The sequence below is a fragment of the Wolffia australiana genome, chromosome 9, assembly GCF_029677425.1.
Source record: "Wolffia australiana isolate 7733 chromosome 9, ASM2967742v1".
NCBI classification, from domain to species: Eukaryota; Viridiplantae; Streptophyta; class Magnoliopsida; order Alismatales; family Araceae; genus Wolffia; species Wolffia australiana.
The window spans coordinates 17,981,068-18,008,800 of record NC_135843.1 but is presented as its reverse complement, the minus strand read 5'-3'; the positions used below and the strand labels follow the sequence as shown (position 1 = coordinate 18,008,800).

Here is a 27,733-nt window from a genome sequence, read left to right as displayed (position 1 = left end):
CTTTTTAACTAGTTTTCCAAATATAATGGGCGTTTTGGGTAATCTAAAACATAAAGTAAATTAATCCATACTACAGATAAGTAAGAATAACTAAATATTAATTTCTTTATTTTATTTTTTTCAAGTATTCCTTCAGAATATTCGAGATTATTTCAAGATAAACCTCTTTTCTTCATCATTTGTGAACCTTGAGATGTGGCTGATTGATTTATTATTGCATGATATAATAGTATGTGCTGTGTTTTCTTAATTAGTTGGTCATAATAACAATATGTATTAACAATATTCTGATTTGTGAGCCACTGTGAAGACATGGGAAGAGGAGAGAGACAGAGAGAGAGGAAGGGATCAAGAGAGAGCGATGAGAGAAATCGAGCGCAGGTGAGAGAACCAATGGGATTTGAGAGATATAGAGATAGCACGATTGATAGAGAGTGATTACTTGGTCAAGATAACATGAGAGAGAATGAGAAAAAATTAATTTGAATTCAGTGCCCGGTTAGTTTGGTGATTTGAATATCAATATGAATTTAGTGTTTGGTTAGTTGAACATTTTGAAATTGGGAGAAAATTCAGTAGTAAATTAATCATATTACCAATTCAAACCAGATTAAAAACTTAATCTGATATGAGAAGAGAGTTAAAAAAAGGGATGGGCAATGTGAGCTAGAGAGAATTGTTGGCCAAAAGATATCTAGAAAAGAGCATAGGAGGAATAAAAGATTAAGAGGAAAAAGAGAAGTGGATAGAGCTGAGAAACTCCTGTGCTGGTGACACATTTTTAAAAAAGTTAGAAAATTTAGGTTCAGTTTTACAAATTGAGAGAGAAAAGATAATGGGAGAGTGAGTGAGTATAAGAGTGCGGCAGAGAGCAACAGGTGGACGTGAAGAGATAGAGAGAGGGATAATTATAAATGGGAAACTACATAGTGGATTTTGCAAGATTTTCTAAAACAGATACAAGACATAGATTCCCAATCTCCGTCTCTCTCTCTCTCTCTCCATTTCACTCTCTCTCTCTCACATATATATATGGGTTAATAGCACGAAATGTCCCAAACTTTTTAAAAAATCTGAGATATATCTCAAACTATTTTTTTGGCACGGTATATCCCAAACTCTCTAAGTAGGCTCCGACATATCCCGGATATGACGTGGAATCCATCATGGCTGCCAGGTGGATTTCTGGCCAGATTTTGACCTGGGCAGAATCCACCTGGCAGGCACGATGGATTCCACGTCATAACCGGGATTAACCCTTTTCTCTATCCTTGATCAAACCTAGTTGAGAGAGAGAGAGAGCGAGAGAGAGCGAGAGCGAGAGAGGCAACGAGAGAGAGAGAGAGAGCGAGAGCGAGAGAGAGAGCGAGGCATTCTAGAGAGAGAGAGAGAGACAATGAGAGAGAGAGGGAGGTATTCTAGAGAGAGAGAGAGACATTCTATAGAGAGAGAGGAGTTCAATGTCGATATTTGTTTTTCGATAAGAGAGAGAGAGGCATTTTAGAGAGAGTGAGAGGCATTCAGTATCGATATTTGTTTTTTGATAAGAGAGAGAGAGGTGTTCTAGAGAGAGAGAGAAATAGAGAGAGAGAGGGAGGCATTCTAGAGAGACCCGACCGAATCGAATTGGCCGGGAGAGAGAGGAGGCACAGAAACAGAGACATAGACAGAGAGAGAGGGGAAGGTGGAGAGAGAGAAAGAGAGTGAGAGGGGGGGGAGAGAGAAAGAGAGTGAGAGAGGGGAGAGAGAGAGAGAGAGAGGTGAGGGGAGGGAAAGACTTTCTGCTTGGGGGAGGTTATCAGCAATTGTCTTATATATTCTTTAGGCTTTCAAAAGCCCAAACCAAACCGAGCATTCTGACCAAAAGGTAGGGTTGTCTATCGATATCCGTTTGGTATGTGATATCATTATGTCAGTAATCGATACCCAATTGTTGATATTTGATCTGAATGTGAGATATCAAATGTATGGAAAGGAAAACTCTAAAAAAACTCTCTCTCTCTTAAATTTACCCCACTCTTCGAAGAACTAAATTTCTCTTTTTCTATCCCCCACTCTCTTTCTCTCTTTCCCTCTAAATCTTCTTATTATGCATCTCGATTTTTTTATATTCTATTTCTTTTTGTTTTAATTCTTTAAAATGTAATTCTTTTTTTCTTCTTTTACATTCTAATTGAAACTTAGATTATGAAATTTACTTATTTTTACGTTTTTTACAGCTTTTCATCTTGTATTAAATGAAAATATTCGATATTGTTATTGGTTTTCCATATCTTGTGATCGATGTTGGCATTGTCCTCTTCGGATATTTGATATTCGTTAATTGGCATTGTTCATGATAACAGATTGATCAACAACCATAATAATCAGATCATGGTAGGGTTCATCTATTGGTATCTGGGACAACATTCATTATCCAGATATCAATAGTCAATACCATGTATTCAATAAACAATATTGATGTGATACCTACATCGATGGACTGATAAGATTGGATACTTGTTGTCCGATGTCGAATTGAATATTGGATATAAAAAAGGAGAATGAATATAAAATATCAGTTATCGAAGTTAGATATTGATATGGTGATCGGATCCTGCTCAGTGTCTGATTTGAGCGGATCCGATTTTTGATGTTTGAAATTTTTATCGATATCTCAATACCAATAGCACTACTCAACACCTCTAGCTGACCTCAAAATCTCAATAATGATAATGATTCATCTAAAAATCAAACTCTCTATTTCTCTCTCTAAAATTTATCCATCTCTTCAAAACTCTCTCTCTCTCTTAAATTTACCCCTCTATCTGGAAAACTAAATTTCTCCTTTTTATTCTAAATATTTTTATTCTACTTCTTGATTTCGTTTTATTCTATTTCTTTTTTTTATCATTCTTTAAAATGTATTTCAGTTTTTCTTCTTTTACATTGTAATTCAAACTTAGATAATTAAATTTACTTATTTTTTATGTTTCTTTATAGTTTTTCACATTCCAAATCATCTTCACATTCAGAAATTAAGGTCTGACCAAACCAGACCGAGCTGGACCGTGACCCAACCGGACCGAATTTAAGGTTCAGACCGTAAGGAGTGCCTAAAAATGGACCAAATTTAAGGTCTGAATGAATTTAAGGTCTGGTTCTTCATCGTGCAGTGGTGCTCTCCCCACCATGCTCCTATTAGATTGTCTCACAAGTCAAAGTGTAAAAAAATGTAAGTTTTCCCTTGATAATTAAAATATATCATACGCATCAGCAGTTACTATTTTCCATTTGTTTCTTAAATAGGGCTGATAACAAGAGAAAAGTGTTTGGTTCTGATTATGATAGTGATGCTGATTCTGAATATAGTCCATGTGAAGAAAATGAGGAAAGTGATGTGTATACAAGTGATCCCGATGGATATTCAAGTGAAGAATGGAATGATGAATTTGTTGACAGCCAGAGAAATAGAAAAGAACAAGTTCAACGACAAGTATCTGTTGATGGATATCATAGTGAGTATGCTGATTCGGATGATGAGATATTAACTCCCAATGATACTGATGATGAGGGTGAAAATAGAAGGAACATACACAGGGGCAAAAGGTATGATCCTAGATGCCCATTGAGAAGATTAAATTTCAAGTAGGCATGAAATTTGAATCGTCTTCTCAATTTAGGACAGCTGTGAAGAACCATGCTATATGGAATGGGTTGAACATCAGGTTTTTTAAAGTCTGGTGAGCAAAAAGTTGAAGTTGTTTGCACGAAAGATTGCACATGGAGGATATATGCTAGTTGGGATGGTATGAAGGAGGCTTTTGTTGTGAAGACACTAAATGATAATCATAGGTGCAGTAGGGCTGCGAGGAATAGACAAGCCGATTATCATTGGATTGGAAACCACTTCTTAGAGAAAATTCAAATGAATATGAATTGGAAGGTGGTAGATATGATGCGGGAAATAAACGAACAGTTTAGAATCACAGCTTCAAAGCATACCTGTTATAGAGCTAGATCTGCGGCGCGCAAGAAGCTTCAAGGATATTTGAATGACCATTATCACTTGCTTCCTTCTTATGTTGCTGAGTTAAAGAAGGTTAATAGGAGTAGTACTTTTGAGTTGGTGCTTGATAGAGGCACTCTTGATTCTTTGATTAGGTTTAAGAGACTCTATATATGCATTGATTCACTAGTAAGAGGTTTTCTTGAAGGTTGCAGAAGATTCATTGGTTTGGATGGATGTTTTTTGAAGACCAAAATGAAAGGCCAATTGTTGAGTGTTGTGGCAAGGATGGGAATAATCAAATGTTCCCTATTGCCTAGGCAGTGGTTGAAGGGGAAAATCAAGCTTCTTAGACTCGGTTTATTCAACTACTAATGGAAGATATAGGAATTTCTGATGGTCATGGTTGGACGATCATAAGCGATCAACAGAAGGTACTTAACTAACTCCTTCATAATATTATAATTGTTTGAAGTCTTATTCCTTAATGTGGAACTAATTTATTGCATTAATAGCTTGATACTCTCTTACATTTTGCAGGGACTAGAAAATGCAGTGGCATATGTGTTACAACATGTGGAGCATAGGAATTGTGCTAGACATATTTATGGAAATTGAAAGAAGAAGGGACATTCCACTGAGATACTGAAGAACTTATTTTGAAAAAATGTGAAGTGCACAACTCATGAAGATTTCCAACAGATCATGAGACAGATGAGCACATTGAAATCACAAGCCACGCATGACTTTGGAGATATAGGCATAAAGAAGTTTTGCAGGGCTTACATTAGTGAGTGGCAAAAATGTGAAGTGATTGATAACTATATTTGTGAGTGCTTCAATAATTATATCATACAGTCTAGGTCTAAACCTATTATAGACATGCTAGAAGATATTAGAAGTGCAATCATGCAGAGGATATTTAAGAAAAAGGAGTTATTTTCTGATAGAACTGATCAATTATGCCATCGGATAAGAGAGTTGCTTGAAGATAACAAGTTGAAGTCTAGGACATGCACTCTTAGACATGCAGGCCAGTATCAATTTGAAGTTACAAACTTGGGAAACATATTTTTGATTTTTTAACTTGCCAGAGCTTGTAGTTGCAGATATTGGGATATAAGGGGCATTCCATGCTCCCGAGCTATTACTTGCATTCAGTGGATCAAGCATGACCCTATCAATTTTTTCACTGACTCGTTGAAGAAAGATGTATACCAGCTAGCTTATAGTCATGGTATCCCACCAATGAATGGAAAAAACTTATGGAACGAAGTTGAAGGGAACTATGTATTCCCTCCTTTCGTGAAGAAACAACCTAGAAGGCCCAAGCAAAAGAGAAGAATTGACATCAGTGAGAAAGAACTTAATGGTCAAAGATTATCCAAGAAAGGCGTGCAGATGAAGTGCTCTCTCTGGCACCAAGTTGGCCATAATCGGAAGACATGCACCCAAACAAGGATACAAGCTGCAGGCCAAGTACAGATTGAATTTTTTATTTAACTTCGTTTACAGGCTTTGAATTTTATTCAACGTAAAAGAATGAACATGTATTGATCAATCATGTCAGGATCCCAGGGAGCTACAGAACCTCCACGTGTTGAAATAGATGATGCATATCAGCCAATGATTGACATGTATAGTCAAATTTCTGAAATTATACACAGCCATCCCAACCATTTCCTACACCCACTCCACTGAAATGGGACCGTCTTCCTCAGATAAAAAAAAAAATTTGCGGAAGAGCATAAGCAAGTTACAGGTTTGATTGTGGGGTATTGATGTTCATTTCCACAGCATTGTTGATCTCTTTTTTCTGGTATTTTAGGTTGATAAAGGACATCTACAGTGCTCTATTGGTCTGCACTAGGACCTTATTCAGTCAGCATCACTATCATAATCAGAACCAAACATGGATCCAAATATTCAATATCTAGTTTTGCTATCAATATCATAATTGGATTACGATCAGTATGAACAGATCCAATATGCGATATTTCGACAGAAAAAAGCCATATTCATTATTGATATTGCAATTAGATCATAATTAGTACCGGATCCGAATGGATAGGATATTCTATAATGCTATCTATACTTCAATAAGATCACGATATTCATTATTGCTATTGGATCCACAAAATGGGTATTCAGATTGAAATTGGTATTAAGCCCATATTTGATATTCGTTACTGTGACAATAACCAATAACAAGAACTGAATATGGGTTATCGACTATTGTTATGTACAATATGGATATCGACTGGCGATGATACTGAGTAATTGGGAATTCATTATCTAATCTCTGTTCGGGTATCAGATAATGAACCATGGGTCTGAATATCGAGTTTTGATATCGATATCGCATTGGGATGATAACCAACATATATGGACAGCACTTGCTATTCAATATCTATGTCGATATTTCAATACCGATAGTGCTATTTGCTGTTGTTATCCGTTCCAAAATATCGATATTCTGGTTGAAAACATTATCTACTACATATTATTCGATTTCGCTTTATTTTATATTTGCTATAGGTTTCGATAAACATCTGATATGAATGGATCCGATATTTGCTATTGAACATTTATATAGATATATTGGTACAGATAGCGATATTCAGTATCACAATTGTAGCTCAATCTGTCGAATGGGATATTGATTTCTTCCTCTCCATACATTTGATATCTCACATTCAGATCAAATATCAACAATTGGGTATCGAGTACTGACATAATGATATCAAATACCAAACGGAAATTGATAGGCAACCCTACCTTTGGTCAGAATGCTCGGTTTGGTTCGAACTTTTGAAAGCCTAAAGAATATCTAAGACGATCGCCAATAACCTCCCCCAAGCAGAAAATCTCTCCCCTCCCTCTCTCTCTCTCCCTCCTCTCTCACTCTCTTTCTCTCTCTCTCCCCCCTCTCACTCTCTTTCTCTCTCTCCACCTTCCCCTCTCTCTCTGTATATGTCTCTGTTTCTGTGCCTCCTCTCTATCCCGGGCGATTCGATTCGGCCGGGTCTCTCTAGAACGCTCTCTCTCTCTAGAACGCCTCCTCTCTCTTATCAAAAAACAAATATCGATACTGAATGCCTCGCTCTCTCTAGAATGCATCTCTCTTTCTTTCTCTCTCTCTAGAATGCCTCTCTCTCTCTTATCAAAAAATAAATATTGATATTGAATGCCTCTCTCTCTCTAGAATGCCTCTCTCTCTCATATCAAAAACAAATATCAACATTGAATGCCTCTCTCTCTTTAGAACATCTCTCTCTAGAATGGTTCTCTCTCTCTCTCTCTCTCACTCTCTCTCTCTCACTCTCTCTCTAGAATGCCTCTCTCTCTCGTTCTCTCGCTCTCTCTCCCAACTAAGTTTGATCGAGGATAGAGAGAGAAAAGGGTTAATTCCAGTAATGACGTGGAATCCATCAAACCTGCCAGGTGGATTCCATCCAGGTCAAAATCTGGTCGGAAATCCACCTGGCAGCCACAATGGATTCCACGTCATATTTGGGATATGTCGGAGTCTACTTAGAGAGTTTGGGGATACACCGTGCCAAAAAAATAGTTTGGGATGTATCTCAGATTTTTGAAAAAGTTTGGGACATTTTATGCTATTAACCCTACATATATATATATATCTTTGTCATATTCAAAATCCCTAAGATTTTATGTATCTGGCTCCTCGCTTTGAAATTAGTGGGAGTTTGAAATAATATACGTAGACATAGAAGAAGGCCAAATTTTCAAAAATTAAATTACAAAAGCAAGAGATCTAGACATGATTCAATGGGTAAAGACTTTCACTAATTATCTCTGAATCTATGTGATTTAGAGGAAAGGGTGTTTGCAGATAGAGATGGGTTTTTGAAGTCAAAGTAACAATGACACTTTGTTTGGCATTTGGTTTTGGTTGACGCTCTGCCTGGTCAACCCTGTTGACCTTTGGAAGCAGAAGAGTATCAGCCCTCTTCTTATCATGTAAAAAGTTATTCATTAATTGAATGACATATAATGTAGACTAATTATTTCCAATTCTCTTTTGATAAACACATAGTTCAATTTCTAAGTAATATTTCTATAGGCCCAAATTCTTCACAATGCATTAGAGAGAGATAGAGAGGTTCTTCTGAAATCCAGCAACAAATCAATGCCAATAAGGAACCTACCTTTGAAATATCTGTCTGTCACTCTCCTATGTTGTCTTCCATACGATTTGGTCTCCAATATCAGACGGCATAAGCAAATAGTAGTGGCGATGACAGACGGTGATTTGCTAGCTGGGAAAATATGACTTCGTTTGGCAAAGACTATACCATGGGATGAGATATTTTGGCGTGTTGATTATTTTTTTCAGGATATTAGTTGCATAACCGTCCGACCCAAAAAAAGTTATCCCATGGATTTTTTGATTGTCAAACCTATTCTGAGACTTGAGTTTTTTTAATCAATGAAAAGATCTCTCTCTCATAGACTCTCTCTCTTTTCTCTCTCCATATCTCTCATAGACTCTCTCTCCCTCTCTCCCTCTCTCTTTCTCTTAGACTCTCTCTCTCCCTCTCTCTACCCCCCTCTCTCTCTCCCTCTCTTTCTCTTACTCTCTCTCTCATAAACTCTCTCTCCCTCTCTTTCTCTTACTCTCTCTCTCATAGACTCTCTCACCCTCTCTTTCTCTTACTCTCTCTCTCTCATAGACTCTCTCTCCCTCTCTTTCTCTTACTCTCTCTCATAGACTCTCTCTCTCCCTCTTTCTCTCATAGATACTCTCTCTCATAGAGTCTCTCTCCCCCTTTCTCTTTCATAGTCTCTCTCCCTCTCCCTCTCTCTCACACACTCTGTATCGTATATTCTCTCTCCCTCTCTCTCTCACTCTCTCACACACTCTCTCTCATAATCTCTCTCCCTCTCCCTCTCTCTCACACACTCTCTCATATACTCTCTCTCCCTCTCTCTCTCACACTCTCTCTCATATACTCTCTCTCATAGACTGTCTCTCCCTCCCTCTCTCTCTATCTACCTCTCTCTTTCAAAAACTCTCTCTCTCTCCCTCTTTCTCTCTTCTTGAAATTGATAAGATAATAAATTTGGGGGGAATAGTTTACCGTATAGAATATGTATTCATAATAATGAAATACAGGACAAAAGACCTTTGTGTTTGTGGATTGAGTCCACCACAAGATTTGAAGCTTGACTGAGGTCAGACGGAACGGACCCTGACCAGACAAAAAATTCATTTTCTTCTATAGAAAAAACCTTTTACTTCTCTCTCATAAGTTAAAAGTTTATTTTGATAGGCTCCCTTCCACCCACCCCCCCTCTAAATAAGCTCTCCTCATGGCTGTATTTATAATTTAAAAAGATTATTTGAAATTGATTTCGAAAGTGACGATTAAAATAAACTTCACTTCATATTAAATAAGATATTCAAGAATATTTGATGAGATTAAAAATATGTTCCTCATGATACTTTATTTTTTAAATACTTCAAGAATAATCAAAGTCTATGATTCAAAAAGACATTTGAAATATATTTATTATTTTAGTTTTCATAACATAGTGAAAATATTGATCTAAGTATAAATATTATCCTGTTTCAAACTTGCTATTAATTTTTTTTAAAAATTTATCAAACCAAAAATATATAGCAAATTTAAAAATAAATAGATAAGTTCATATAGTTAGATATTAAGCTGGAAATTGTTTTTTGATTTCTTCTACCAGAATTTTTCTGTCTCTATCCTTCGAAAGTGGCTCTCCTTAGGGAAAATATTATTTTAATCGAGTATTTCTCTCTATATCTATCACGGTCACTCTCTCTCTCTTAAAGTCCCAGTCCCCATATCCCTCTCTCTCTCCATCTCCCTCTCTCTCTCTCTATCTCTCTCTTATGTCTTTGTCATATTCACAATCTCTTATTTTTTAATTCTCCAGATCTTTGCTTTGAAGTGAGTGGAGATTGAAATAATATACCTAGACATAGAAGTAGATAAATGAAATATCCAAAATTATCTACCCTAAAGATAAATAAATAAGGCTTTATAAAATTTTATTAACTTATAAATAGAAAAAAATTACAGTAAACTGTAGTTTATTTTTCAAACTTTCCCTTATGCATTGCTTATTTTTTTATGAAGTGAGAGCCCTTTCATTCATCATTTGTGCAGGTTAAGACTTAGTTAATTGGTTTGATTTGTGAGCGTCCCTTTAAAGACTCAAGGTAAGTTTCTTGAATATTTTTACTATTTTCTGCTTTGTTTTTAAATGAACCCGGAAACTATAAACTAGAAAAATGAAAATAAGTAAACTAAATAGTGCGTATAATTGGTTTTTTTTTAAAACAAACACCTGAACTAAAAAAAAACATATGATTGGTTTATTTGGCTCTCGTTTATGGCAAAGAAATGTCCTTTTAGTCTTCTTATCAAGTTTTCCAATCATAACGGGCATAATGGGTAAGTTAAAAATGAAACTAAACTACCCTTACATCAGGTAAATTGGAAAAAATAAAAATTAAACTGCTAAATTATATTAGTAATAACTAAAATAAATATAGCTTAATAAAAGTATGTAAAAAGTACTAAATATCACTACATATATTTTATTTCTTCAAAACTTTCCTTCAGCATAGCCTTGTTTATATGAAGAGAACGATCTTTCATTCAACATTTCTAATGATGAGATGTAGTTTTTTTATGTTTTTATTTCCTTATATACTAATAATTGTGGTGTTTTGTTAATTAGTTTCTATTTTCTAACATGGAGGGGAATAGGTATTAACACTAGTTTTTTTAGGAGCTTCCCTTTTAAGACTCAAGATAAAGTTCCTAAACACTTAACATTAAATTTACGTTCTCTCTCTCGCTACATTACTTTCTCTCTCTAGCTTTAAGTAAATTTACTAAACATTATAAATTTTTTGTTCGTTTTTAAGAGGAGTTTTTTTGGATATTAAAATAAATATTTTATATTATATTTTATAAAATAGTAAAATAAAATTAAAGAACCATTATAATTTCCAAATAAGAGTAGATAAACCAAATATCTCTTTTACTAGGTTGTAGAGAAGTCTAAGAAATAGGCTACAATTTAGAAACCACAAAGACTAAATGAAGTTTTAATTGACTCTTCGTAGTTAAGTGAACAGTTGACTTGTCATTGTCTTTTACATAGAATAGTCATGGCGCTGCATTGTGCGTATAATGTAGGGACGCAGACGGGATGATAATTTCCTCTATGGATGAAAATCGGGCATGTAACCAAGACATTCAAAACCAAGGAAAGAGGGAAGCATGGGAGAAAACTTGGAAGAAGCGTATTCCTTCTTTTGGAAAAACAAGAATCGATGTTAGCTCGTTGGGCTTTCCAAAAGCAGCATTCTAGAAGCTCTTGCTCTCCGCAACAACAAAGTGGGGATCGTCGCCTTGAAGAAGCACGTGAAGTCTCTCTCTCCTCTACATCTCTCTCTCAATCTTTCTCTCTATCTCTCCTTCTCTCTCCATCTCTCTCTTCATCTCTTCTTCATCTCTCTCTCCATCTCTCTCATCATCTCTTCTTCATCTCTCTCTCCATCTCTCCTTCTCTCTCCATCTTTCTTTCTCTATCTCTCTCTCCTTCTCTTTCCATCTCTCTCTCTCCTTCTCTCTCCATCTCTCTTTTCTTCTCGCTCCATCTCTCTCGTCATCTCTCTCTCCCTCGTCTGAAATAGGTACCGATTTCTCAACTAGGGTTTGACGGTCCCGGTCCGGTCCGTACTTTTAGCAAGGACCTAAACGTTACCTAAGGATCGGTCCGGTTCCAGTCCAGTCCCGGTCCAGTCATGTTGACTAGTCAAAGTCAAATAACAAAAAGTCAAGATAAAAAAATGGTATGGACTTATCATCAAATGCAACATTTGTTTCAAAGTCACTTATGAAGCCCATCTTGAAAAATGAAAAGAAGAATAAAATAAAGAGAGAAGAAGAAGAAAAGAAGATTGAAAGAAGAATAATTGAAAAATAAAAGAAGAATTAAAGAAGAATTAAAGAAGAAGAAAGGAAGATGAAAAGGAAGAAGGTAAAGAAACATACTGAGAAATAGGAAAATCAGGAGAAAGAAGAAGAAGGAAAATAGTAGAAAAATGATAACGAAGAAGAAAAAGTAAAAGAAGATTTTACAATGAGAAAAAGAAGAAGAATAATAAAATAAGAAGAAAAGAATATGGAAAGAAGAATAAAGAAGAATAAAATAAGAAGAAATGAATAATAATTAAAAAGGAGAAAAAGAAAGTAAAAGAAGAACCAATGAAGAAAAGAAGAATAAAATAAAAAGAAAGAAGCCTAAAAGAAATGAAGAAAACTTGACAGAGTAGAGTGTAGAGTGGAGAAACCTAGCATAGCTTTAAATACAATGAAACAAACATGACAGAGTTGGAGAAGAGAAAAAAAACAAGGATAAAATAAACATTCTCAAGATTGAGAGCAAGAAAGATCGACTCAAAGAGTGGGAGAGAAAGAGAGAACGTGAGAGGGAGAGCGAGCGAGTGAGCGCAAGAGAGAGAATGGGAGAGAGAAAAGAGAGCGTGCAAGAGAGAGAGAGAGAGAGAACAGGAGAGAGAGAGAGAACACGGGAGAGAGAGAACAGGAGAGAGAGAGAGAGAGGGAGAATGGGAGAGAGAGAGCTGTGAGAGAGAGAGAACGGCAGAGCAAGAGAGAATGGGAAAGAGAGAGAACATGTGAGAGAGAGAGAGAACAGGAGAGAGAGAGAGGGCGTGCGAAAGAGAGAGAATGCGTGAGAGAGAGAGAGCGTGCGAGAGAGAGAACGGGAGAGCGAGAGTGAGAGAGAGAGAGAGAACCGGAGAACAAGAGTGTGAGAGAGATAACGAGAGAGAGAGAGAGAGAGAGAGAACGGGAGAGAGAGAGAGGTCCACCCTAAAATGGTGGACCGGCGGTCCCGGTTCGGTCAGGGCCGACCGGTCCCCGTTCCAAAATGTCAAACCCTATTGTAAAAGTCTCTCTTTCTCTCTGTTAGGGTATCGAAGGGGGTGAAAACAATATCCTTAGTTTCAGACTTGCAGTGGTAAAGATTATGCCTTCCCCTTGTTTAAATGTCAATGTGATTCTCTATTTCAATGTTTTACCCTCAGAATTTGACATATATGTATACTTCTCTTCCAGGTTGTATACCTTTGAGAATCTTATTTGACTGGAGGCTGGGCATAGAGGGTATTTTATTAAATGAAAAGTCATGGACACTTCAATTCGTGGAATCGTAGTTAATGGGTGCAATGGACTTAGGATGAATGATGACATATGACGCTGAATACCATGATCTGCTCAAAACTGATCAAATTCAGAATTTTAAATTCCAAACCGTTGTCAGTTTGCAAGACCTTGATCTTCCTTCCCGTTTGGTTCTCAACTCTTGCGCACCAAGTCTTGAACCGCAAGAAGACATTTGCTTGTATTTTATGAAATAAACCTAAACTTATTTTAAGAAATAAACCCGAACTTCCCAAAAAAATCATCAACAAATATCAGAAAATACCGAGTACCTCGATGGCCCAAGCTAGTGCCCTGCACGGAGAGCTTGGGACATTGACGTCATGACATTGACGTCACGACAGTGACGTAAGGAATTTAAAATTTATTTATTTCTATACGCCAATATATTTATCTTGTCCCAGTTGACATATTCCGCATTTTTGGCATAGCATCTTGGGTTTGGATTTCTTCCATCGAGTTATCTCTTCAATAGAGAGAGAAACGAGAGTAAGAGAGGAATAGAACGGCAGAGAGAGATGGGCAGAGAGAGAGAAAGAAAGGGAGAAATGGGCAGATAGAGGAAGAAAGAGAGAAATGGGCAGAGAGAGGAAGAAAGAGAGAGACTGGAAGAGAAAGAAAAAGAAAGAGAAAAATGGGCAGAGAGAGGAAGAAAGAGAGAGATGGGCAGAGAAAGAGAAAGAGAGAGAAAAATGGGCAGAGAGAGAAAGAAAGAGAAAAATGGGCAGAGAGAGGAAGAAAGAGAGAGATGGGCAGAGAGAGAGACAGAGAGACACAGAGAGAGAGAGAGATGGGAAGAGAGAGGAAGAAAGAGAGAGATGGGTAGAGGAAGAGAAAGAAAGAGAGAGAGAGAGAGAGAGAGAGAGAGAGAGAGAGAGGGGAAGAGAGAGGAAGAAAGAGAGAGAGGGGGAGAGGAAGAGAAAGAGAGAGAGAGAGAGATGGGAAGAGAGAGGAAGAAATAGAGATGGGTAGAGGAAGAGAAAGAGAGAGAGAGAGAGAGATGGGAAGAGAGAGGAAGAAATAGAGATGGGTAGAGGAAGAGAAAGAGAGAGAGAGAGAGAGAGAGAGAGAGAGAGAGAGAGAGAGAGAGAGAGAGAGAGAGAGAGGGGGAGAGGGAGAGAGAGAGAGAGAGAGAGAGAGAGAGAGAGAGAGAGATGGGAAGAGAGAGGAAGAAAGAGAGAGATGGGCAGAGGAAGAGAAATAGAGAGAGAGAGATGGGAAGAGAGAAGAAGAAATAAAAAGATGGGCAGAGGAAGAGAAAGAGAGAGAGAGAGAGATATGGGATTAGAGAGGAAGAAAGAAAGAGATGGGCAGAGGGAGAGAAAGAGAGAGAGGGGAAGAGAGAAAAAGAAATAAAAAGATGGGCAGAGGAAGAGAGAGAGAGAGAGAGAGAGAGAGATGGGAAGAGAGAGGAAGAAAGAGAGAGATGGGCAGAGGAAGAGAAATAGAGAGAGAGAGAGATGGGAAGAGAGAAGAAGAAATAAAAAGATGGGCAGAGGAAGAGAAAGAGAGAGAGAGAGAGATATGGGATTAGAGAGGAAGAAAGAAAGAGATGGGCAGAGGAAGAGAAAGAGAGAGAGAGATGGGAAGAGAGAAGAAGAAATAAAAAGATGGGCAGAGGAAGAGAAAGAGAGAGAGAGAGAGAGAGAGAGAGAGAGATGGGAAGAGAGAGGAAGAAAGAAAGAGATGGGCAGAGGAAGAGAAAGAGAGAGAGAGAGATATGGGATTAGAGAGGAAGAAAGAAAGAGATGGGCAGAGGAAGAGAAAGAGAGAGAGAGAGAGAGAGAGAAATGGACAGAGAGGAAGAAAGAGAGAAATGGTCAGAGAGAGGAAGAAAGAGAGAGATGGGCAGAGAGAGGAAGAAAGAGAGAAATGGGCAGAGAGGAAGAAAGAGAGAGATGGGCAGAGAGAGGAAGAAAGAGAGAGATGGGCAGAGAAAATAAAGAAAGAGAGAAACGGGCAGAGAGAGGAAGAAAGAGAGAGATGGGCGGAGACAGAGAAAGAAAGAGAGAAATGGACAGAGAGAGGAAGAAAGAGAGAGATGGGCGGTGAAAGAGAAAGAAAGAGAGAGATGGGCACAGAGGAAGAAAGAGAGAGATGGGCAGAGAGAGGAAGAAAGAGAGAGATGGGCGGAGAAATAGAACGAAAGAGAGAGAAAGAAAGAGAGAGGAAGAAAGAGAGAGATGGGCATAGAGAGGAAGAAAGAGGGAGATGGGCAGAGAGAGGAAGAAAGAGAGAGATGGGCATAGAGAGGAAGAAAGAGGGAGATGGGCAGAGAGAGAGAAATATGGGCACATTTAGATAAGGATAATAGCAAACAAAAATATAAAGAGACGTGATTGTACTGGCCATCTATTATCTCATCTTCCACGGCCCACGATGATCGTTTCGAATGATCTCAGCCGCCGGACCGATGCACCCTAGAACATCGATCGTCGTTTCAATGGACCCCCCAACATCGCTCGCCGACGTTCTCGACCGTCCGAGATGACGTAACCACGATCGAATCGGAGGCATCCAACTCGCGACTCGGCTCCGAGTCGACACCGAGTTAACCGATGCTCTTTTCGAGGCTAATCCTCAGACAATGCTAATACGTATTGAGTACACGTTGTCGGTGCGTTCTGCGTAGGACAAAAGACGTGGAGGGGTTTGATTGGTTGACGTATGGGGGGAGGAAAATTGAAACGGGTGGGTGGGGTTTAGTCGTTGCAAAATGTCTGTTCTTTGGTAATCTGTTCTATCGATCTTCTCCACCCTACAAAAACTGAGGTGGATTCGAAGGCGGAGCGGCACCTCATCTGTTTCATAGAAGCTTCAGGTAATCTCTCTCTCTATCTCTCTCTCCCAATCTATCTCTCTATCTCTCTCTTCTTCAATTTCTGCGCTGATCTCTGTGTGTGTGTGTGTGTAAGTTACTGGCCGAGCTCGAATTGCGCAATTTTCATCCTTTTTTTGGTTTATTTTGCGCATTAGTGTTGCTTTTTTTGAATTCGATATGTTTGATTGATGTATTGTATGTTTGACAATTTCTCTCTCTATCTATCTATCTATCTATCTGTTTATCTATCTCTCACTGTCTATCTCTTTATCTCTGTCGTCTTCAATTTCTGCGCTGATCTCTTTGTGTGTATAAATTAATGGCTGATTTCGAATTGTGCAATTTTTTTTGGTTTATTTTGCGCATTTATGTTGCTTTTTTTGAATTCGGTTTGTTTGATTTCTGTATTTTTTTTGGCAATCTCATCTCTATCTATCTATCTATCTATCTCTCTATCTCAGTCTTCTTCAATTTCTGCGCTGATCTCTGTGTGTGTAAGTTACTGGTGGAGTTCGAATTGTGCAATTTTCATCCTTTTTTTATTTATTTTGCGCATTTGTGTTGTTTTTTTTGAATTCGGTTTGTTTCAGTGATGTATTGGTTTTTTGGTACTCTCTCTCTCTCTGTCTCTCTCTATCTCTCTATCCATGTCTCTATCTGTTTATCTATCTCTTTATCTCACTCTTCTTCAATTTCTGCGCTGATCTCTATGTGTGTAAGTTACTGGCTTAGACTTGGAATCAAAGTTCTAATTGTGCAGTTTTGATCCTTTTTTTGGTTTATTATGCGCATTTGTGTTGCTTTTTTTTAATTCGTTTTTTTTTAATGATGTATTGTTTTTTTTGGTATTATCTCTCTCTTTCTCTCTATCTCTATATCTCTGTTTTCTTCAATATCTGAACCGATCTCTCTGTTTGTGTAACTTATTGTGTAAGTTTCATATTTTGCGCATTTATTTTGATTTGTTGAATTCGGTTTGTTTGATTACGATATTGTTTTTTTGGAAATATCTCTCTCTCTGTTTCCTTCAATTTCTCTCTCGTCAATTTCCTTATATTTGTCGATCGATGCCTCTGTTTGTGTGACTTACTGGCGGATAACTCTTGGAATCGAAGTTCGAATTGTGTTCTTGATGACCTCAAGCTAAGAATGGATCGTTTTCGTCCTTTTTTTCGTTTTATTGTGCACACTTGTGTTGGTATGTCAAATTCGGTTTGTTTGAATATTTTCCAGCAGCAATTAAGCGTTATGTTTTTCTATCGTATCCCTGCGAGGATTTCTTTTTCCTGTATCGTAATTCCTCGTGTGGACGGTGAGTTTTAGCAGAGTCATGGATAAAATTAGTCTTTCGTAGAGTCTTGAATTTTGAAGGAGAAAGCTTGATCGCAATTTGTTGTGACTTCCAAAAAACTGGGGAAGGTGTAATGAAATGATGCAGGCGAATAGAATTATTCTTGAAATCCGAGCACTGGAATCTGTTCTTCTGAAGTTTAACTTCATTGTATCTTATTTTATTATTAGGCAATATATATATTTGTATGGACTAAGAATAAATCGATAGTTCCATCTGTAGATTTAATATAAGATTCTATTCCTCATTTGCAATTCGGAAGTTGATTTAGATCTCAGCTCAGTAGCTCTGGAGAGGTTGTGGTTTGTATCATAATCAATCAAAATTCAATGGTTTTCCATAGTTCATCATAATTGAGTTAAATAAAATTTGAAATCCTTGTCACTTGTTCTGTTCTTCAATTATTGCTGTATGGTATTCTGAACTGCGAGCATTTTCTGAGATTTCAGTGGGGAGGCTCGGAAAAAATGAGCAGCCTGGATGTGGCGAGAACAGAGCTCGGGCTTTTGGTTCTGTATTTGAACAAGGCTGAAGCCCGAGACAAAATCTGCCGTGCCATCCAGTATGGGTCAAAATTTGTAAGTAAAGGGGAGCCCGGGACTGCCCAAAACGTCGAAAAGTCAACCAGCTTAGCCAGGAAAGTCTTCCGGCTGCTGAAGGTCAGAACTCTTTTCATCTTCGCTATTATTGAACCCTTATTTTAAGGTTAGGATTGAGTTGACTTCAAACTTTCAATACAGTTTGTGAATGATCTTCACGCTCTTATCAGCCCTCCGGCTCCGGGGACGCCCCTTCCCCTTATTCTCCTTGGAAAGGTAAGGGTGGTTTGAACCGGCCTCTCATGAATAGTTGATGCATTTGCATAAAAACCCTGATCACAAGGAAGTGGATTTATAGAATGTCGAAAGAGAAGTGAACTATGAAGAAAGAGGAGTTGGCAGGTGATTTTTAAGAGCAAGAAAAAAGTAAAACAATGAAGAGATATTTCATAGACGTAACTTGCACATCGAATTAGCCACAAGTAGACATGGTCGTTCTGTTCTTTTTGTGCGAATTTGTGCGAGTTGTTCGTCCTGTTTGGTTTTCGGAACAGAACAAAAACGAATGCGAACAGAACATCAAACAGACCTGTGTGCGGTTCTTTTGTTCGTTTTGTGCAAATTTTGTTCTAGTTTTGTGCCAATCTGCAAATTTGTGTGAATCTGCGAATTTTGTTCGTTTTTGGGAAAAAAAAAGAACAGAACAAAGAACAAGGTCCTGTGCGGTTCTTCTGTGCAAATTTTGTGTTCGTTTCAAACGAACAGAACAGAACAACCATTGTGGCCCACAACAAGTAATTCAGATCATCCTATGTAGACATGAATCGCCATAGAGGCACAGGTTTCAATGGTTTCTCTTTTCACTGGGGCTGGTTTCTACTCTTTATTCATCGTGGGCCCACCAGTCTTACACGCCTGAGAGAGGGGAGTATCCTCTCTCACGATACATTGTCAGAACTACCCACCTTTTAAAAAAATAAAGACACGCGAGCATCTTAGAAAAAGTGATCAATTTGATGGGCATGAAGTAATTCTCTCTTTGATGGGTTGTTTGTTTCTAAACTTGTGATGAACCCATTTCAGTCCAAAAACGCCCTGCTGTCCACTTTTCTGCTCCTCGACCAGGTGGTCTGGGCAGGAAGATCAGGAATCTACAAGGTGGAATCATCTTCCCACTTAGTTTCTTTTTATAAGTTTCCTTAGATTTGAGGATTTTTGTGAGCAGTTTTATTGATTTTCCATTTTTTGTGGGGGTTGATGAGCAGAATAAGGAGCGTGCGGAGCTGTTAGGTAGGATCTCACTCTTCTGCTGGATGGGATCATCAGCTTGCACCACTTTAATTGAGGTCTGGGCCCAACTTCTCAAATGCCTTAAAATAGGGGCATATGATTTTATAAAATTGTTTAATCTGGATTTTATAAAAAAAACTCCTAGATTGTTGCAAGACAAAACTACTTATCCTTTTTGCGTGCTAAATTTAATTTTTAATTCCTGCCGTCTAGTATTTACATCCAATTTCTCTAAGTTTGTGTAATTTCATGTAATTATTTCTGTGATGAGCATCTGTCAGAGTCTCAAAGTTTGTTTCGTTAAAAACAACTAATCCTTCTGGCTTAGTAAAATCCTTTTATTATATTCCGGCATGTGAAGTATGTCCATCTAAAGCCTCAAGTGTGTAGTGTGATTAAGAACAACTTTTATAAGCTCGTACTATTGAGGTGATGAAACTCTCTCGAAGATTGATTCCAAAAGTTGAGGATAAATTTCATTATCCGAATCTGAAAAATTCTAATTGCAAACCCTTTCAAAAATAAAATTTTCTTTTTTCTCCGTGGCCAGCGTGTATTTGCAATCTAATTATGGATATTTCTGTTATATGATCTAGAAAACGCATTTAAAATTTGTAGAATTTATGTGATGAAACTCTGTAAAAATTCTCGAGGTTAATGTAATAGGATACAACTTTTTTGTCTTGGATTTTAATTTTCTCTAGCATAATTTTATTTCAGATGCCCTAGTATTCCCATTCAGAGTTTTCAAGGTTGTGCAATGTGATCAAGAAAACTTTGTTATTTATTTTGTGTATTTCTATTGTCTTCCATTTTATCTTCTTTAACTGGAATAATTTTTTTCCTTAAAAAGTTTATTTTAATGTAATGCAGGACACAACATCTCCGTCTGTCTTTTTTTGTTGCTCTGTAATTTTTTTTAAGTTTGCATAATGTGATTAAGAAAAGTTATTTTAATGTTTGTCATAGTTATATGTAAAAAGCCTATCGCAACGTGTCTGTCAGTATTTTTTTATTCTCTTTAATTAAGATTCTATTCCCAGTTAGCTGAGATCCAGAGGCTGTCAAGGTCCATAAAGAGATTGGAGAGGGACCTCAAGAGGGGCGAAAGAGACCAAGTAAGTTCACATAATATCAAATTTTTTATAACCTCTATAATCTCTTCAGAAATAAAAGATTGTGTTTGGAAAACTCTTTTAAAAACGTTTTTCGTTCCTTTAACAAAATTTACATAAAGTTTTTGAATTCTATATTATTTCATCCTCCATGATATCTTAAAAAAATATATCTGTTGAAAATGTTTAAATTTTTATTTTTCATCCTCCATAATCTCTTGTAACTTCAAAATTTTATTCTAAGAAACCTTTTTCAACATCAATATTATTTCATCGTCCATAATTTATTCAAAAATAAAAATCTATATGAAGTCAACAATTTAACTTTTTACTATTTCATCCCCCCATAATCTCTTTAAAGTCGACAAAATGTATATTTGGACCCCGCTTAACTTTTATTTATTTTCGAATTTCAATTTATTAAGCAGTATTTTTCCATCGGCCAAAAATATTTTCTAAATTTATACATCAATTTGAAGTAAAAAATTATTTCATCCTTCATAATCTCTTTTAAAAATTTAAACATTATATATAGATGTTTCATCACGCATGATCTCTCCTTAGATAATATTCTATATTTAGTATTTTATATATATATATATATTATTTTATTCTCTGGAAAGTCATCATAATTTTTTAAAAATTATCTGGATAATGAACAGAACGAGCAGTACGTTGGCAAAGTTAAGCAGTCCAATGAGAGGGTCCTCTCGCTGGTGAAGGCATCCCTGGACATCATCGTTGCCATCGGGCTTCTTCAGCTTTCTCCAAAGAAGGTCAACCCTCGCGTCACGGGGGCTCTGGGATTCGTCACCTCGCTGATATCGTGCTATCAGGTTCCCATTTTTTCCCCTGATATTAATTTTTATTATCATGCTCTTATATTGATTAATTTTTATTCTCATGTAATACTCTTATTTTGATTAATTTTTATTATCATGCTATCGGGTTCCCATTCTTTATATAAAATCTCTTATTTTGATTATTTTTTATTCATCCAGCTCTTGCCTGCACATCCCAAGGGGAAGTCTGCCTAAAGCGTGAACTCAGGCCTTGGCATGTCTCCAGGTAATATGGCCATAATCTCATGTAAAATCTCCTGATGACAACTCTCAACATCATCATCATTATCATCGTCATCATCATCATCATCGTCGTCATCATCATTATCGGCATTAAAGGTCATGGGAATCCGACCATTTATTATATCTGGACGGGTCGCTGGTTATGTTGATGCTCTCTTTTTCACATTCATGCTTAGACTGCCTCATAAATATAGGACATAAATATCACCTTTCGAAAGAAATATGAAAACATAGACTTTATACTCTATTTGTTATTTAAGTTATAATGAATCAGGTGAGAGCCAAGGGAAGAATAATTTTTTAATGATAGTTTGAGAAAAAGTGTAATTATGGAATGGGTCTGATTTAAATTCAGTAAAATTAGTGAAAAAGCCGGTGACCCAAGTTTTTCTCATGAAGATGAAGTGCCTACTTTTCAAAAAAAAATTCACTATGATGTGATAATTAATATAAGATATTTATTAAAATGTGTTATATTTCTGGACTCTATATGATTCCAAGATAATCAATGAATATTGATTATTTATTGTGGAAGATCAATAAAGTTAAAAATTTTATGTTTGTGCATATAATATACATTGGTGCAAGATGAAAAAATGAAAGGGTAATAATTGAGTCAGAAGAGTTGACAAAACACAAGTTCTCTCAATTGTAATATTTTTGGCTAAACAAGCTTTAATTACACAGACCACTACAAAAAACTAATGCTTGATATAAAGTCCTGAAGTCTCACTGATCCTTGGCAACTATAAACAATTTGAAATTGAGTTTTTCCTCCAGTCTTCTGGGAAATGAGTCAAAAATGGCTCAGAGGGCATCACTAGATTGGACTTGTAAGTAGGGACAACACGTCCAAGACGTGACGCCCCAGACGTGACAGGATGGATGAGAGAGATTTGGAAAAATCCGTCACGTTCGCGTCACCGTCATGGTCTGCAGCGTCCCCGTCACCTCCCCAATCACCGGACAGCGTTATCATCACATTTGACTGGAAAAACAACCATGCGGAGGAGAGAGAGAATTGGAGGGGCATATCTCCAATTATCTTTGGACGGCATCCTTTTGAGCACACGAATTTATGCAGGGACTTTTCTACAAAATGCCAAGAAATCATGTGGCGAAATCTCAGCCGTCGAAAAGCTTAAATCTAACAATTTTTAAGCTTTTTTGGTCATTTTTAAAAATCCGTCACGGCCGTCATCGTGACGGCAGTCCTTTCACGTCACTCGTCCAAGGCCCTCCGTCACCACGTGGCAAAATCTCGACCGTCGAAAAGCTTAAATCTAACGATTTTCAAGTTTTTTTTGGTCATTTTTAAAAATCCATCGCGGCCGTCATCGTGACGGCCGTCCTGTCACGCCACTCATTCAAGGCCGCAGTGACCGTCACGTCACCATCACGCCCAGTTCGTCATCCGTCACCGTCACCATCATTTACCCCTATATTTGTCACTGTCACGTCATCCGTCACATTGCTGTCACCGTAATGTGTGACGTGACGGATGACGGCTGCCGTTCCCTCCTTGTAAGACATCAATCTGAGCCCTACATCTGTGCTCCAGACATGATTTATGAAAAAATTGAACTTTTTGATATCGGTGAAGAGTCCAGATAAAAGTCAAAACACTATGAAGCACATATAAATTGTGAGCACATCAAATCCATCAAAGATAATTATTGTATATTCTCTTCATGGGAACAATTAAGCTGATCACTGACTTGAAAAATCAGTGAGTTAAAAACTGAACGTTTCCAAGGCAGGTACTAACGGCCTGGATAAATTGAGAGTAATTGGACCTATGTTTCCATTCTAGCCTTCCCTCTTCTTTTCAAGCCGATCTGAAAGAGAATTTTGGAATATTGGACCTCGATCTTGGGTAAACTCTCAGCATGTTTTTTTTCTAATTTTAGGGGTCCTACGTTTCGTCTCCAACTTTTTTTGATTGGCCCTCGAATAACTTGTAAGTGTTAATCTCATGGGCTAATGCCATGTTTGTTCATTATCATATTTCTCACATTTCTCAACTTATTTTCATTGGTTTTCCCCCATCAATCGGGTATGCCCTTCCACTAGTGCATATCAAGACAACAATAAAACCCTCTGGGGTGTTCTTATCGCATTGATCCAAATAATAAACTTCTTGTTATCTAAGCAGTTCACTTGGGATTTATCCTTGGAATCCATCCAATATAGTTGGCAAAATTTTCTTGCCTATTTTTTAGAGATTCATTTTGAGAGGAAACTACTGTTATTTTTTATATTGATAACTTAGTTTTTTTTTGAAAAATTAGTTGCTAGTCTTCTATGTTACACAATAACTTAATGAATAATTATTCAAAATTTTTAGATTTAAATGTGAAAGCTTATGACTACCTTGTGTCTAATGAGAATGCTTTGCCTATAAATCTGTCCAGTTGATTTTAAGCTGGGATGATGTCAAAAGGGGAACTTTATGTTATCTTATTGTTTTAAAAATATACAATATTTCATTGTAGATTATATCAATAATATGAGAATATGTTGAGCTGTGGGCATTGAAGAGAATTGAGAATGCATCAAAGTATGAGATTTGGATCCAAGTCCATGTGCCAAATCCATCATATTCTGGTGTCCATAAACTTTTCTACCGTGAGAATGATGCAGAGATGTATACTTATCTCCTTTAATCATATTTGAACTTATTCTTTGAAAACTATTTTGAATTACAAAGGTAATATAGTACTAGTCATCAATGGGATGGTGAAGTGTTTTTCTTTGTCGACATTCTTTCAGCAAATATTTAGGCATATTTTTGGTGGACCTTTCTGGTGATGAAAATCATTAGGTATATAATGCATAATAATTTGAATTATATTTTATTCAATCATTGTTTCAAAATAAATATAAGCCTTTTGGAATTAATTGGTTATATTATAAGGTTGATAAACTTTTTTATCACCCAATATGTAACTAGTATAACTATTAAGTATCCATATGATATCATAGTTGATTCAAAAATAAAATATAATTATGGGTAGAATATTTAATAATTTTTTATAACATCACCTAATAATATAGATACTGAAATTATGTAAGAAGAAAAAGGATAAAAAATAAAGGAAACATAATTTGATTTAATTATACTGAAGAAAATGATTTTTGAACACGGGAATATTTGGAATTGGAAAATGAGGAACATTAACAGAGAATAATGATTATTTGGATGTTGTCGTGGTTTTTGTCATATTTAAGGGTTATTTATGTTCCTAATTGGTATACACTGTTTCTAATAAAATAATTTGTAGGTGAAGAAAATAATATAAGACAATTTAAGTAATAAAATGCATTATTTATCTTGATCCATGTATTTAAATAGATTGAGGGACACATTGATGATGATTGAAGAAACAGCTCCATGTGACAGCATTAAATGATAATTTCTAGGATTGAAAATCATCCAAAGAAATAATTATGGGATTAATAAGAGGGAGATATACACTGGTTCGTGGGAGCCTGGCTGGAAATAAAGGACGGAAATCACTCTACTGTTAAAAAAAATGTTATTTTTTAATTTCCAGTTTGATGTGTAGAACTATTTTAAACTGGCATTATGATATAGTAACATTGAGTATTATTAGGGTGTAGTGATGGTGATTTTTAACGCATATTGTAGACATAAGAGGGGCCTAATTACAAATAGATAGATAGTATTAAAATAATATATAAATGGGGCATAAAGGTAAATATTTATTTTAAAATATATGAGGTATTAGATAAGGAATATTATGCTTTGTTTTCATATAGGTTCATGATAATTTATTGTACAGTCTCAGGAATACTACTTTGTGGAGCAATATGTGTCTATCAAGAGTCTAGGCCACTGAGGCCTTAACCATATCAATTCAGACAAGCTACACAATTCAAAAGACATGTTATTGACGAAGGCAAATTGTGTACTGAATTTTAAATGTTGTTGTAATTTAATTTGCCTACAATCAAATAAATTTGATAAAGTATAGAAACTTACTCAACTGTATAGTTGGAGTAAGGTCGTCTCCACAGGGACTGGCCTTTAGGGATGTATTCGATAATTAATTTGATAGTTAATAAGATACAGTAATAATACTAAAGATAATAATCATAAGAAGAGATAAGTAGTAAGTATACGGAATATTAACTTAATAAGATAATTAGAGAAGATAGAATATCGAATATCATATATATATTATAGGTACTAAGAATAATAAAGAACTAAGAGATTACTTATTATAGTTAAAGATGATTGATAATGATATAAATAGTGAAGAAGTATTAGAGTAATTAATAAGACTAAGTAGTTTAATAAGAGTAACGAATAAGAAGAAGCAGAAGCTAGATAGGTATATATATTTAGAGAGAACAAGAGGGGTTAGAGAAGTATTGATATACATATATACTAAGAATCTATATAAGGAGAGAGTATTAAGTAATTATTGAACTGTAAGATACTAAGTAAGAGGTTAGATAAGTATAGAGAAATATTAAGGAGTAAAGAGGGAGTAATAGAAATTAATAAGTATTTATAGTCATATAAAAAGACCTCTAGGTATAGAATACTCCTTAGAATTAGTGTAGGTAATTTATATGTTTTTTATATGATTTATATTTTTTATAGTAAATTCGATGAAATATAGGCTGATTTAGTCGAACACCCAAGAGGTGTTCGACCAAATTCCTGATAGAAGGTCGAAAACAGATGTATAGTCTAATTGCTTATAGTATGATTTTCTTAAGTATTTTAGATAGGTTTTATAGCAGAAAGTTGGGTTAGAAGAGGCAGTTCTGTCGAACGCCCAGTGGGTGTTCGATAGATGCCCAACAGAAATTGGGGTAGAATAGATTTATATTTTAATAAATTTTTTTAGAAGTAAAAATATTAAGGAATAGAGGTAATCACATCAACACCCGAGAGGTGTTAGATGGAATGCCTCTAAGAGGAGGAGAGAGGAGGTGTAATTTATACCTTGATATATAATTTTAATAAAGAGGAAATGTGTAAGAACTTAGGTAGGTTGATTTATATCGTGAATTGGACTCCAGGTGCTCAATGAAATTCCCAAACCAAGATGAAAATGAAGATGAAAACAAATATCGGATACGATTGATTTTCTCGTAGATACAAAATGAAATCCGCCAATGCACGAGTGTAGATAACGTGAAATTCTACCAGATTAAGCAAGAAGCAGACCTGATTCGTCCTGAGTCGTTGCGCAAGCTTGGCGGCGCCAGTTGTCGCCGCCTAACCTCGGTATGCAGTCCCCTAAGCTCTTCTTCCCCCTCCTGGAACAAATCCTGGTCATCTTCAGCCTTCTCTGGCATCGTCCAGAGCTCCAAGAGCAGTCGGAGGGGTGTCACGGCCCTCCTCTTGCTCTCGCCACCGCCGGATGTGATCCCTGCCCTCCTTAAACTTCTGGTCAAAAGATGGTTCAAATGAGCTTGAAATTCCCATTTTAAAGGGTCTAGAGAGGTTCTCTCAACCCCTTAGAGGGGTCGGCTTTGTCTAACGGCCATGTAGGGGCTGTTGGACCAGCCTGGGGTCCCCTCGCCGGTGGCCTCTACCAGCTGGCCAATGAGGAGGATGGCCGGGGGCAAAGAATGACAAGATTGGCCCTCAGTAGTCTGATCCTTTTTTAGTTTGGGTCAACAGCTGTGATTAAATTGCAACCATGGACCCGTTAAGATTGGTGTACCCCTTCCCTTCCACGTCGGCATGCTGCATCATCGCCTCGTCAGCTTCCCTGTCTTCTGATTCATCTGCTAAAGGGTCCCGCAATCCGCGTCAGTCACCGCGGATCAATCAAAAGGCCTGAAGAAGAGAAATAAAAATATGTTAAATATGGAGGATAGAGCTCATCCGTCTGATCTTCTTTCAGAAGATCGAACAGATGACATCATATCCACCTATTTAAAATGAGCCCAAAATGACACGCGCTTCGGGCTGCGTCGGCTCAAAGCCCCGTCATTGTTTTTTTCTCTTCAAAATATGGTCGTAGCACGGCCTGTTGGGCTGCGATCGCATGGCCACTTGATGGCCCGGTCCTCTACGCTTCTAAAATTCAACATGGGATGAAATCCCATATTGAAAGTTTCAGAAAAATGAAGCGCTGTATAAATTTTGGCAATATATTATCTTCCAAATTGAAATGCCATACCTATCTTTTGAACTCGTCCTTGCTTCTCCTTGTGGGCCTGAGTGGGCCTCTGTGCACCTTATGTGGTCGGCTTGGGCTTGCCTGCTGGGCCCGCTGCCCCTTGCCGGCCGCAGG

General features: G+C 36.9%; 1 protein-coding gene across 1 annotated transcript; it reads left to right on the top strand.

The window, feature by feature from the left end:
* The first annotated feature begins 15,931 nt into the window (after positions 1-15,931).
* LOC144707730 (peroxisomal membrane protein 11C-like) lies at positions 15,932-21,612 on the top strand. Its single transcript, XM_078580963.1, has 8 exons — positions 15,932-16,069; positions 17,870-18,079; positions 18,161-18,235; positions 19,043-19,117; positions 19,225-19,305; positions 20,293-20,367; positions 21,027-21,200; positions 21,366-21,612. The coding sequence occupies exons 2-8, from the start codon at positions 17,888-17,890 to the stop codon at positions 21,399-21,401; spliced, it is 708 nt and encodes a 235-aa protein (XP_078437089.1). The 5' UTR covers positions 15,932-16,069; positions 17,870-17,887; the 3' UTR covers positions 21,402-21,612.
* Positions 21,613-27,733: the final 6,121 nt, after the last annotated feature.